Below are 14496 nucleotides of genomic sequence, written 5' to 3'. Positions count from 1 at the left end.
CTACTATTACATCAAAGGATGTCTCCTAACTTCCACGCTAAGGTGATGGCTTATTTCACATCAAATCTCTAACCTAAACATAAGTTCTCAAGTCTCAAAATAGCTTGAAGAAACTGCCTCAAATTATTTTTTCTATTGATGTTTAAAAACGATACCTATACAGGGAGCCAGTAAGCTGGGTTGGTGGATAAAGGTGCTTAGTGCCGAGACTGATGACCTGAGTTTGATTTCTGACTCACATGATGGAGAGAACAAACTCCTGTAATTGTTTTCTGACATCCACATGTATGCGGTGAGACGTGTAGATGAACACACAAATAGGCATGCACATAGAGACAATAAATAAAATGTAATTTATAAAAAGATTGTGTGTACATACACAATAAAACTTAACTTAAAAAAGACAAAGACATATGAATTGGTGAAACTGGCTGATGTGACCAGAAAAATTAACTCCTCACACAGGGCTCAAAGTTATTTCTCCGATGAAGACTGTTAAGCTGAGCTGCTTTGCTTAAAGGTTAATTTACATGTAGTACTGCATAGTCCAATAGGATACTAATGACTCAGTTATTAGTTCCATTTCTCACTACTTTGCAGTCATAGTAGTGGCATAGGCCAATGCGAAGAAAGGGTTAAATGCGTTGCTGGTTCTCACTTGTGCTTTCAGGGAGAGATCCAGGACACGAGCCATTCATGCTCTTTTCCAGGCCCCTTTACACTCCAGAAACCACACTCCAGGCCCTGTCATAAGTCACCCCAGTGGATACTATTTTACACCATTTTCCCATCCCATAACTGATCAAGACACTTCTACGTCATCATCTCTGCCAAGGATCCTTCACTCACTGAGCGCCTTCCTTTCCTTTAGTCAGGGATAAGACTTTAACATGCACCCAGTTTTAGAATATTTGTTTTATTTACATAATTAGTAGAAAGGAGTTCTTAAAAATACCTATTACATTTGTTTCTAGAAATAACAGAAAATAAAATTAGTAGAGTCATGTTACACAATTTCGGAAAGGCGTACCCGTCCTTTCAGAGAAAGTTTTTTTTTTTGTGGTACCCATGATGGAAATGCTTAAGCAGCTGGTGACAGGTTAGCCTTGCTGATAGAAGGAGCCCTTGTAAGTTTTCCTGATTTTTTTTTTCTCATCACTATTTACTTTTGAGTCCAGTGGAAAGAGTCCTAAAAGTAAAAGGCACCTAAAGTAAAATTAGACCTTAGCCAATAAAAACTACATATTTATACCAAAGAAAAGGCTCCCTTGAAAGGCGCTGATACTAACAACATGAAAACCACTGCAAGATAAGTTGTATATAAACGCTTGCCTGAATCTGACACACAGCTACACAATGAAAACCATGTTGTGTTTATAAACCTGTGGGCATTTTGTAACCATTGGATCAGCAGGAGTATAGTGTTAAGGATGGACTCTAATTTTCATAGTCAAGATCAGTTTGCTGCATTCACTCTTGAGATGAACCGGGGACTTATGAAAGTTCCTGGTGTTTGCATTTCAGGTGCAGCAAAACCTAGAACTGCTACTTTAAACTAAAGTCCTCCTTTTACTGTTATAAAGCCATAAAGCTGATGCTGCACTAGGACTTAAGCACCTAAAGTACATTCTGACCAATTTATATCTTCTGAGCTATAATTAGGACCCTCAGGATTTGTATATGTGTACAAATATTGCAAATTATTTCTTTAAGCTGATAAAAAACTCTAAAAATACAAATAATCCTTTACTATAAAAGTTTTAAAAATCAAATATGAGTCAGCAATTAAAAAAGAAAAGAACAGGAGGTCATTGGGCAGGTACTTCTCTGTGTCTCCTCTCAGAAGAACACACTACTCATCGGAGCCAGTTTGTATTCAGCTGTGTCTGTTTCTTGATGCTGGTGTCCATTTTCAGCACTTCTCGAATGGCCATGGTGGCGTAAGTAGAAGGAGGAAGGGAAAAGTCCATCTTCAGAGCCCTGTATTTGCCTTCTACCAGGCAGGAAAGAAGCTGTGGTCAAAGACTCAAAGTGGCAGCAGGTGACCAAAGATACCAAGACTCCCCGAAAAGCCACACCCTTTCCTTAGGATTCCACTCCCCAGGGCCCTCCAGAGGATGGGGTCATGGAAACAAGAGCACAAGTATGAAGAGCAGGAGGGATGTGCTCACTTTACTCAGGATAACAGGGTAGGTAAGGCTGGCAAGGTGCCTTAGCAAGTCAAAGTACCTGCCACCAAGCTGATGACTTGACTCTGATCCCTGCCATCTACACAGTGAAGAGAAGTGGATTCCCCAAGTTGTTCTCTAATCTCTCCCTGTGTGCCATGTGCACACAGACACACACACGCACAGACACACGCACACTTCACATCTTGCTGATTTACCGGAAGCAAATACTGGTGGTGGTTTTCCTTCTAGGTTGTCCACATCCGTATTGAAAAGTGGAATTTTAGGATCATCATATGCAACGACTTCCCTTCAAAATAAAGACAAGCATGAGTGTGAATACTCATAAAATACACAGACAAGCACGAGTGTGAACTCTCACAAATGGCATAAAGCTCTTCATCCCCATTTGTGGAGCAAGACAAACATACAGTATGACTGGTAGGCCTCCCCCGGAACAGAACAGGCTGGATTTTATGCACACCAACTGCTTTCTCATTATTTTATAAGAGATGACAAAGGGATTATTTTATAAGAGATGACAAAGAGATGATGGTAATGATTTGGAAGTTTCTCTAGCATGGTAGGCTTGATTTTGTACAGATGAAGTGGAGGCATTTATATAGCCTCCACAGTGGGCATCGCTGCCATCAACTTCTTATGAGAGAAACTCATCTCCAGATCGTGGAAGGCAAAATCCAACTCTTCCAACTTCATGCCCATCGCCAGGAAAAAGAAAAGAATTCCCTGGCAATGAACAACTAGTTCAGGATTTCTTAGAAAAGCTTCAGGAAATAGCAAAAATATCAAAATAACATATATATATATATATATATATATATATATATATATATATATATTTCTAATTTTACTTTGTATGTATGAGTGTTTTGCCTGAATGTGTGTCTGTGTACCATGTGTGAGTGCCAGAAAGGGTGTGAATTCCCTGGAGCTGGAGTTAGGCAGAACTGCCATGTGGGTGCTGGGAACTGAACCCTAGAGGAGCAGTCAGTACTTCTAACTTCTTAGCCATCTTTCTAGGTCCAGAAGCAAACGGAAGTTCTGCAGAGAAAGGTAAGAAGGCTCACTTTCTGTACATCTGTTCAGTAAGTCAGGGATGCCAACAGAGTGTAAAAGCAACTTTCACTGTATGATTGCAGTCAACACCAACTTCTTCATCACTTAAAAAATACTAACTGGTAGCTGTAGTAACAGCAGTAATCAGGACAGCCAACAGCTATGAAGTGCTCATATGCATAGAAACACATGCATACAGAGCAAAACCTTGTGATTCTATAAAATACTCCACTTCTGTATCAGTCTATACTCACCAGCTGACATTCTGAGGCCGAATAATAATCTTTCGGTAGGCACCCGATAAGGAGTAATCTCGAATTGTGTGTCTCATGTTGTCAATATCAAGATTGTCTGCAGCGAGCATTTCCCTGTAGGCTTCACTAACTGATACAAAACACAAGCAGTTAACTAAAATGCAGTCTTTCAGCAGGTTAACCTGAACTATAATAGAAATTGCATAACATGTAAATCTAGCCAGACTGTCCTAATACAGTTAGTTAACTCTAGTTTATAATCCAGAGACTATAAAACCTCCTTGATTTAGCAACTAGGCCTAAACAGTACCTCTAGCTTCAGTGTAGTCACCCTGTGACTTTATTTTTCTTATCAGCTACAGGGCTTGTGGCTAAAGTTCCCCAACTAACCTCAAAAGGCCATGTGACTCTAAAAGTTTAAAAACAGGAGCCCCTAGAAACTATCTAGTCCACTCAGCCCACAGGAGATGGCTCTCTAATGTAGGGACTACATAAGCCACAATATGATCAAGTTCCTCCCTACTACAAACATGTCCTGATTTCTTATAGGCTCCACTGACTTCGTAGATTAGCTATCCTCTACATACATCCATAAGCATTGGAGTGCTAAGTTGCTGTTTTTCTATTTATTTACTTACTTGAGAAAGTGTTTCCCTGTGTAGTCCTGGCGGTCCTTGAACTAGCTCTGTAGACCAGTCTGGACTTAGAAAACCATCTGCCTTTGTCTCCTAAGTGTTGGGACTGAAGCCAGGGGCCACCACACCCGGTTCAGATATTATTTTGGGGGTGGGTTATTTTTTTATTATTTTAAATTTTTTTAAAAATTAAAAGCAATCTTACTTTAAATACCAGTCCCAGTTCCCACTCCCTCCCATCCTCCCACTCTCTACTTTCCCCCCATCCCCCTCCCCATCCACTCCTCAGGGAGGGTGAGGCCTCCCAAGGGGAATCATCAAAGTCTGTCACATCATTTGGGGGCAGGACCTAGGCCCTCCCCCTGTGTCTAGGCTGAGAGAGTACCCCTACATTGGAAATGGGCTCCAAAAAGCCAGTTCATACACTAGGGATAAATACTGGTTCCACTGCCAGAGGCCCCATAGACTGCCCAGGCCCCCCACTGACACCCACGTTCAGGGGGCCTGATTCAGTTCTATGCTGGTTCTGAAGCTGTCAGACCGGGGTCCATGAGCTCCCAGTGGCTCAGGTCAGCTGTTTCTGTGGGTTTCCCCAGCCTGGTCTTGACCCCTTTGCTCATTACTCCTCCCTCTCTACAAATGGACTCCAGGAGCTCAGCTCAGTGCTTAGCTGTGGATCTCTGCTTCTGCTTCATAAGCTATGGGATGAAGGCTCTAGGATGGCATCTAAGGTAGTCATCAATCTCATTATAGGGGAAGGGCATTTAAGGTAGCCTCTCCACTATTGCTTAGATTCTTAGCTGGGGTCATCCTTGAGGATTCCTGGAGAATTCCCCAGTGCCAGATTTCTCTTTAAACCTATAATGGCGCCCTCTATTATGGTATCTCTTTTCTTGCTCTCCTCTATTCTTCCCCCAACTCAACCTTCCTGGATCCCTCATGTTCTCCTCCCCACTCCCCTTCACCCCTCCTGTCTCTCCTGCCTTCCTCCCTCCTCCCATATCCCTATATATTCAGGAGATTTCATCCCTTTCCCCTTTTTTTTGGGGGGGGGGTGTCCATGTACTCTCTTAGGGTCTGATTTTTTTTTATTCAAAATTTTCTTCACTTTATTGTGTGTTAGTGTGCATGAGAGAGAGAGAGAGTGTGTGTGTGTGTGTGTGTGTGTGAGAGAGAGAGAGAGAGAGAGAGAGAGAGAGAGAGAGAGAGAGAGAGAGGAGGGAGGTATGTGTGGACCACAAGAGGTCAGAGGACAAGATTGTGGAGCTGGTCCTTTCATTGACTTCAAGTGTGTTCTAGGAACTTAGATTGTCAAACTTTCATGCCTTTACCTATCTTGCTGGCCCTTAATATTTTTTTCTTTTTTGGAGACAAGGTCTCACTATGTACCCCTGGCTGGCCTCAAACTCACAGTGATCACCCTGCCTCTGTGTCCCGAATGTTAAAGGATTAAAGGTGTGAGCCACCATGCACAGCCTTTGTGGCCCTTAATTTTTATAATCTACCATCAAACTAATTTTTCTCTTCATGGTTTCAAAAAATTTTCATTTTTACATATGTAAATGTATACAAGTCTGTGTGTAAGTATGTATGTGTGCACATATGTGGGTGTCTATGGAGACCAAAAGAAGGCATTGGAAACCCCTGGGGCTTAAGTTGCAGGCAAATGTGCGCCACCCGATGTGGTACTGGCTGTCTTGAAGAGTGACAGTCTTTCTTGAGCACTGGGCCATCTCTCCAGAATGTTGCTATGTAGCTCAGGAGCCTTTAATTAACAACCTTCCAAGCCGGGTGTTGGTGGCGTACGCCTTTAATCCCAGCACTTGGGAGGCAGAGGCAGGTGGATCTCTGAGTTCGAGGCCAGCCTGGTCTACAGAGAAAGTGCCAGGATAGGCTCCAAAACTACACAGAGAAACCCTGTCTCAAAAAACCAAAAAACAAAACAAAACAACAAAAAACAAACAACCTTCCTGCTTCAGCTTCTCCAGTACTATAGCAATGGCATTCGATTCCACCTGAACATCTGACTGCTAGCCATGACCATGAGGGTTTACATTTAATGCTTTCTGTGAATCTTATTTTTCCTATTACTAACTTTAACTTCATCTTATATTATTTACAATTATACAGCAATTTAGGAATACAGTCAGTTCATTTCTTTATTCAAGTTAGTCATTACAACTGGAAATCTAGGGACAAGGAATGAAGATAGCCTCACACTCCCCTGGGAACTTCTGGGTAATAGATGTGACCATGTTATATAGGTCCAAATGCATAACTCTTCCTAGTAGGGTACATCCCTGCACAACTGTGGGGTTTTATGAATGGCTTTGACAGATGTTCTGCTAAATTTACCTTCATTGGAACCAGCCAAGTTCCAGATACTGAGAGGATAAGAAAGAAGGGGGGGGGGCATTCTTTTTTCTTTTTTTGTGATGTCTGATTCAGGCTATCAGCTTGCCTTGGTGTACCGATTAGTTTTTCTTAACTTGATACAAATTAGAGCCACCTATGGGAAGGGAACCTCATCTAAGCAATTACTTCCATCAGATTGGTCTGCGGTGTGTCTGTCGCACACATTCCTGATTTCTGGTTGATGCAGGAGGGTCTAGCCCACATGTGGGTGGTGCTATCCCTGGATAAGCCAGGAAGCAGCACTCATCCAGTTCCTGTACCTGTTATTGCTTGAGTTCCTGTCCTGACTTCCCTCAATGATTGAGTGTGACCAGGCTGTGTGAGCCCAATACATCCTTTTCTCCTCAGGTTGCTTTTGGTCATGGTGCTTTATCACAGGGACAGAAACAAAACTAGGATATGTGGGCACAAACTGTTAAACATGACTATTCTCATGTGTTAGCTGAGCCTAACCCACTGCAACTGAAGGGGAAACCCAGGGAACTTTGCTTTGATCAGACCAACTAACTGAGCCATCGTGGTTCTAGAGGGGACTGGCATGTGAGTCAGAGGTCTCCGTGTAGAAGACTCCCTGTTAATGTGTACACACTCTCGACAGAGCAAAAAGCAAAAGAAAGGAGATCGTTCTCCCCCAGACTTGGGGAACGGTTTTCTCTTGCTCCTAGACGTCATAACTTGCACCAGCAGGCCATAGGTTCTTGTACCTCTAGCCCCAGACTGATAGTTCTGGTTCTCTAGCATGCAGATAGCCTGGGACTTCTTAGTAGCTATAATCAAGTGAGCCAAGGCCTCTCATAAATCCCCTTTTATCTCTCTTTATGCTATCTGTTCCAGGAGAATCCTGACTAAAACAGGTATTTGCATTTTTCTGAAAAGCACGAGGACAATTTTAACAGAGTTTAAAAGAAGAACTTCAAAGAAGGCAAGCTGTAGATCTCAGCAGCTGTCCAGGAGGGAGATGGAGAAGAGAGAAAACACACCGTGAGTCAGGCATGGAGTGACCAAGCGGCACACCAAGGGAGGCGGGATGCTCAGACAAAGAGTGAGCTCAGATCACAACAAGGGAGGCGGGGTGCTCAGAGTGAGCTCAGATCAGCTGTCTCCCTATCATGATCTTGACCCCTTGCTCATGTGCTTCCTCCTTCTCTTCAACCGGACTCCAGGAGCTTGATCCAGGGGTTGGCTGTGATCTCCGCATCTGCTTCCATCCCTTAGTTGATGAACGGTCTATGACAGCTAGGGTAGTCACCAATCTGACTACAGGAGAAGGCCAGTTCAGTCCACTATTGCTAGGAGTCTTAGCTGGGGTCATCCTATGAGTCCCTGGGAGTTTCCCTGGGACCAGGTTTCTCCCTAGCTGCATTACGGCCCCCTCTCAGCTTTAGCATCTTGAGCCCTCTCCTTGGTTGCTGCCAAGGGAAGCCAACTATACTATTCCCTGACCAACTTCCTTGTTCTCTCTTGTACAAGTTTACTTCCTTCTCTTCAGTGAAGTCAGCCAGCGTAGGTAATGTAGATGACTTACATATATACATTAGATCTCTATTAACCTGGCTAGAGGTTATCCCATAATCCAAGAAAGACTTTAGTCCTAATCTTTTTTTATTTGTTTTGAGGCAGGGTTTCTGTCTCTTTTGGCTGTCCTAGAACTCACTCTGTAGATCAGGCTGGCCTTGAACTCATAGAGATCTGCCTGCTTCTGCTTCCTGAGTGCTGGGATTAAAGGCGTACGCCACCACTACCTGACTACTAATCATTTTCTAACATAAAAAATTCAAGGAATGTATTATTAGTAAGTAGAACTCTGGTTCTTTGACGAAGAAAAACTATCTTTTTAAAATTTTATTTATTTTATGTATGTGAGTGTTCTACCTAAGTGTACACCTTAATGCTAGAAGAGGGTAAGAGATCACTAGAGATGACTGTGCGGCCCCATGTGGTTGCTGGGAATTGAATTCAGGACCTCTGGAGGAGCAGCCAGTGCTCTCAATGGATGAGGCACCTCTCCAGCTCCACCAAGAAAAACTATTTTAACAGAAAAATACTATCTATAGGTCAGTGCTGGATAAGTGTTGGAACAGTTCTTTCAAACTGCTCAAAACCTGTTCCTTTACTGCCTCTGAATCATAAACCAGAGAAATTGCAAGTCCTCCTCTCTACCACCAATGGCATTCAAGAATGTAACAGAAATAATGACAAAAAGTCTGGAGAATGGGAAATAACAGCAGAGGATTCTAACATTCATTTCCTTTTCTCAGAATGACATCCAACTTATAAGCTAAAGCAATCCTCTAGCCTAAGCTCTTGGGACCACAGGCCCCTGACAGTGCAGTGGGGTAGCTTCCTGAATACACTCCTTTCCAGGAGAACGTAATTACATATACATATCCACATGTGTATATATTATATGTATATGTATACACACATATATAATGACATTATATACATAATATGTACATATTATATAATAAAATTATAAAGAAATTTAGTTAAATATAATATACTTTAATGTTTAATTAAATAAATTTATTTAAATATATTTAGTTGTTATACACACACACACACACACACACACACACACACACACACACACACACAAATAAACTTTCATATAGGGCTTTCTATGTAGCCCTGGTTGGCTTGGAACTTGCTTTGTAGACCACGTTAGCCTTGAACTCACGGAGCTCTGGCAGTCTGCTGGGATTAGTCATCACACTCAGCTGTTTTGAAGGCTAAATCTCCATTAAAACGTGGTATAAAGAAAACTTTATGGTTCTGTTTCAAATATTGATTTTCCTCTGGGTCACTCTTGGCTACTTGTAGCTTAATCACATTATACTTCTTTACAATATTTGGCTCAAACACGGAACTTACTTTTATGTTTGGGGTAGATAACATCAAACCCAGGCAGGGGCATCACCACATCATGAATGGAGTAATTATTAACATCTTCCTCCTCAATATAGGTAGCTGTGGCTGCAAACCCACAAGTAAACAACAGCTGGTTAAGAAAAAGCGTTTTCATGAATTCAGACTCCTATAATTCTATATATCTCAGTGAGTGGAAAGTATAAGGTGTAGAGGCCCAGGAAGCTTAGAATCGTTCTTTTCTAATCAGTTGGCACCTTGGGCAAGGGTCTAACTCTTGTAAAAATCAGAATCCTTCCCAGTAGTACTGCAATGGAGCAATGCAGCAAAGCATCTAATGTAGGACTGGAGACACAGTAAATATTTGACAGTAGACAGGATGGATATTAGCATTTCTTTTTTAAAAATTATTGAAGTTGACTCCTCTGGAAGAGCAGTGCTCTTTCTGGCTGTGCCATAGCTCTAGACACATAGCTCTTCTCACCTGAAGAAACTCTGAAAGTGCCCGGTGACACACCCACAAATATACAGGCTTTGAAGACCCAGATTAACGCTTGTAAAGACTTTTAGCAGATACTGCTATACTAGCTGGAGCTTACTTAAAACACATACGTATCTTTTCATTGGTGATAAAACTATCAGCCTGAGCTCATGTGGCTTTTCCATCTCCCACTTACTTAACTAGTAGCTCTTACTTAACTAGTAGCTATGTCGGATTTCAAAAACAGTTATAAAATATGCCATTTTACCTCCTTTGAGAACAAGGTCCCCAGGGACAGGTTTCAGCCCATAGTCTTCTATCCTTTTGCTCACCATGGTATTCCACACATAGCTTTGATAACTATGGATATACATTAATCGATTATTTCTTGGGATCTGCAGAGAGGGGAGGAACAGGCAAAACAAACAAAAACAATTCTGAGCATTTAAAGTACTGTTTCCCAAATATTTTGCTCATTTAATGGTAATCCTAACACAAGAAACCCAGACTTGAAATCTGATTGTAGGGCTGGAAGTGTAGCCCAGGGGGAAAGCACTTCAAAGTGTCCTATATTATACATGTATATATGGACTATGCTTACTAACATAGTACCCTTGATTGAAAACATACCAACATGTAACAACTTAGCTACTTTCTCTTTCTTAGGCAGTTTAAAGCTCCAAAGAAGGCGATGACCAAGAAACGACTGTACAATGGGGTCAGATCAATGGCTCAGCAGGTAAAGGCACTTGTGCTAAGTCTGACTACCTGAATTTGATCTCTGGGGACAGACACAGTGTAAAGGGAGAATAGACTCTCTAAGGTCGTCCTGGCCTGTGTGCTCAAGTACATGCATATATGCCCTGCAGAGGCACAAACACAAAATAAAGTTTTAAAAGAAATGACTGCACAATGAGTTCTGAATCTTTCAAATCCCATTCAATTACATTAAATCCAACTAACAATTACATTTTCCATAGATACTTTCTTGTGCCTCCAATGCTAATAAACACTGCCAGCATTTCCCATGGCTGCCAGATCATTACCTTCCAGGGTCAGAATGAGCTACAGTCAAGTAAATTTCTCTGAAGACCACGAAAGGATTCTTTCAAGTTTTTTCTAAGACTATGTTTAAGAAGCATTAACCACCTTGAGTCATTGCCTGACTTCACAAATTGCACTCACTATGCCAAATGCAGAGACTATATTCTTCATTCCATATTTTGAAAGTCCTCGAAGCAGCTGCCCTTCCACACACCTTTTGACAGGTAGTTTTCGGAGAGCAGAGGCTGGATCTTTGGTCTTGGCCCATTCTTCTCTGCATTTCACCAAGTACCCCTTTTCAGCTGTGGTAAAAGAGAAGCTACAATCAAACTGTTCAACAGAAAACATGCACCACCTAACATCCTTCAACACTCATGTGTAACAAAGAAACTCAGTCGCCCAAAAGCAAAACCATAGGCCCAAGAAGATTACTTCACCACCTCAGCTAAGGAGGAGGTCTCTCCTCTTTGCCCCTGTACTGTTCTCTTCAAAATTAAACTTTTTTTTTAGCTTGAAAATAGTTACCTAAAATGAGTATTATTATTTTAATACATAAACTATCAGCTGGGCATGCATGCCTTTAATTCCCAGCACTTGGGAAGCAGAGGCAGGCCAATCTCTGTGAGTTCAAGACCAACCTGGTCTACAAGAGCGAGTTCCAGGACAGCCTCCAAAGCCACAGAGAAACCCTGTCTCGAATCCAACCAATGCCCCCCTAAAAAAAAAAAACCCCAAATACTATCAGTTAAATCCCTCTTTTACAGTATAGTTTTAGAGATATTTCCTGAAAAAGATTTAATCATACTATGCTTTAACAAAATAGCCATACATAAGTTATCTATCTATAAATTCAGAGAATTCATAGTAACTGAAGAGAAATGAATTTACATTTAAACATGCATGAATAAATTAGATGAATAAAGAGCTTGAACCAGGATACAGCTCTTAAAAATTTAACCCTATACGTAAAAATCATAAAAATGAAATAGCATTTAGATTTAATATAAAAAACCAAGAACTTTAAAATAACAACAGTAACCTGCAGTTACTTTTACTTAAAGTGATTCCACGAATATCTACCTATACATTGTATGCATTTTATTTTAACACAAATCTTTTTCTCACCTCCAGAACGGGGTTTCAGTATTAAATCCATGACTTCTGTCCAGGAATTCTGTAGAATAGCTCTAGAATTAAACAGTACTTACTCAACTTTGCATAAGATAAGCTTTATATGTTCAAGTGTTGAGAAGGCAACAAGAAACACTTACTAGTTTATTACATTTAAAAGTATATAGAAAAATCATGACAGACTCCAGTGGCCACGATAGTAGATATACGGTCAGGAGTGTTTAATGCTCCCAGCACTTGGAGGCAGAAGCAAGTGGATTTCTGTGAGTTTGAGATCAGCCTGGTCTACAGAGTGAGTGCCAGGACAGGCTCCAAAGCCACAGAGAAACCCCGTCTCAAAGGAAAAAAATAAAAGAGTGCTCATTGCTCTTGCAGAGGACCTGAGTTTGGTTCCCAGGACTCATATCCAGCAGCTCATGGCTGCCTGTAACTCCAGCGATCCACTGCTGTCTTCTGGCCTCTGTGTGCATTACATTCAACATGCACAAACCCCCACGGACATACTCTGCAGAAGACCTGGATTCAGTTTCTGAATGCCCCGTCATACATGGGACATGTATTTCATCTTCTTGCGAGAGCAGGGAGTGGAAAGAATACAAGGCTGGATGAAGGAGTGTGGGAACTGACTTCTAAACATGACATGGCTGTGGGAGCTGACTTGTGAACATGACATGACATTGCTGTGGGAGCTGACTTGTGAACATGACATGACATGGCTGTGGGAGCTGACTTCTGAACACGACATGGCTGTTGCACTCTTGAACTCACAGCAGCCATGACTACCCACACAAGATTCCCCAGAAAATTGGTCCTGTCAATACCCTGTCACAGAATGAAGTGGGGCTTGTGCACATTTTCTTCAGGGGCAAGTTGTCCATGCTTCTGTAAACAACTCTAATGAACCTGAGTGGACACACTTAGAACACATGTAAGTAAACGTGGAGAAAGCTGGGAAGTGGCGATTAGAGGAGGAGAGAGGGGGAACGGGTGTGAGGCGGAGAATATGGTTGGTTGCATATACACAATAGAATGAAACCAATTAGCATATGTAATTAATATATGCCAAGAAAAACATTAAAAAAAAAGTTTGGGCTGTCCTTTTGCTATGGTTTTTCATTTATTGTCTTTATATATCCTGGATTCATCTTCTGCTTAACTATATACTGAGACTTGGAAGTTCTCCTTAGGAAACCCTATGGTGATACAGTAAGTTCTACGAAGGTAGGAAATAGTATGATTTTGTGAAAACAAATCTTTGGAACTCTGAACTAACTTGTACTGACCTTTGAATATATTAGGCAACTCCTGTTTCTGGGTAGATCTGACAGCACTTTACTGAACAATTATTTGCACTAATTTTCTGTGGGATATAAAACTATAGGGTCACATGGCTGTGCTTCTGCTCAGTTAATTAAAAATACATAGACGGACACAACCCTTCCTAAAGTGTTCTGCTCCACAACAACTAGCATCTGTATTATGCTATTCTGTGTTTCTATTAGTTACTGTAGTGGCTTTTTCCTTCCTCAGCGCTGGCGATGCAGTCCAGGGTTCCATGTGTGGTGGCAAGCACTCTCCTAGCTGAACTACATGCTAGTCTTAACTTTCTTCCTATTCTTGTTCTAAATTAGCAGACAGATCATTCTGTGTTGCCCACGCTGGCCTGGCCTTTCACAGTCTTCACCAGCCTCCCAGGACTGGCCTCCTGCCTTGCCCTAAACATGACAGAATCCTGAAATAATTACACCATTAACAAAATCTTAATTTCTTTTTTATGCGAGGCATCCTTTAGATAGAAATTATAAACACAAACTTTCCAACCAACAAAAACTTTTTGGGTCTTGTTTTAGATAAATGTTAGAGCTGATCATGGTAGCGCACCCCTTTCATCCCAACACACAGGAGGCAGAGTCAGGCAGATAAATCTCTGTAGTTCAAAGCCAGGCCTGCCTGGTCTACACAATGAGTGCCAGGATGGCTAGAGCTACATAGTGAGAAAGTGTCTCAAAAAAACAAGACAAAACAAAACTCCAAAAACTTAGAAAATCAAATACATACCTTCCCACTTGGTATGTAGGGACAGCAGTGGTTCCAAATCTTTGCATGCCATAGTAATTAATGAAGCCAGTCTCCTTCAGAGATTGCATGGCTTGCTGTACTTGCTCATTAGTTCCTGTTATATTCCTGCAAAGGACCCAAATGACCCAGAGGAAGGACAGTCAAACTTATTTTATGATGCACATTGCAACAGCGGCTTCTATACCTCACCTTTGCGATCTTTTCTATACCTCCTGAGGACTCTGTTGGTTTGTTATCTTAATCACACTACCCCCACCCTTTTTTTTTTTTTTTTAAAAAAGACAGGGTCTCTCTGTGTAGCTCTGGCTGTCCTGGAACTTGCTCTGTACACCAGGCTGGCCCTG

The 14496-nt window shown here is 41.6% G+C and overlaps 1 protein-coding gene across 1 annotated transcript in view; it reads right to left on the bottom strand.

Moving 5' to 3' along the window:
• Positions 1-896: 896 nt before the first annotated feature.
• Positions 897-14496, bottom strand: part of Pus7 (pseudouridine synthase 7) — a 42260-nt gene continuing 28660 nt past the window's right edge. The window contains exons 9-16 of the mRNA XM_027393406.2: positions 14132-14257; positions 12068-12129; positions 11084-11244; positions 10167-10293; positions 9424-9525; positions 3500-3629; positions 2387-2478; positions 897-1993 (exon numbers count right to left, since the gene is read on the bottom strand). Coding sequence (XP_027249207.1) covers positions 1857-1993; positions 2387-2478; positions 3500-3629; positions 9424-9525; positions 10167-10293; positions 11084-11244; positions 12068-12129; positions 14132-14257 — 937 coding nt within the window. The 3' untranslated portion in view covers positions 897-1856. The remainder of the gene's footprint in view (positions 1994-2386; positions 2479-3499; positions 3630-9423; positions 9526-10166; positions 10294-11083; positions 11245-12067; positions 12130-14131; positions 14258-14496) is intronic.

This window comes from Cricetulus griseus, assembly GCF_003668045.3.
Source record: "Cricetulus griseus strain 17A/GY chromosome 1 unlocalized genomic scaffold, alternate assembly CriGri-PICRH-1.0 chr1_0, whole genome shotgun sequence".
NCBI classification, from domain to species: Eukaryota; Metazoa; Chordata; class Mammalia; order Rodentia; family Cricetidae; genus Cricetulus; species Cricetulus griseus.
Note: the sequence above shows the minus strand (reverse complement) of the source record. Positions and strands in the feature narration are given on the sequence as shown.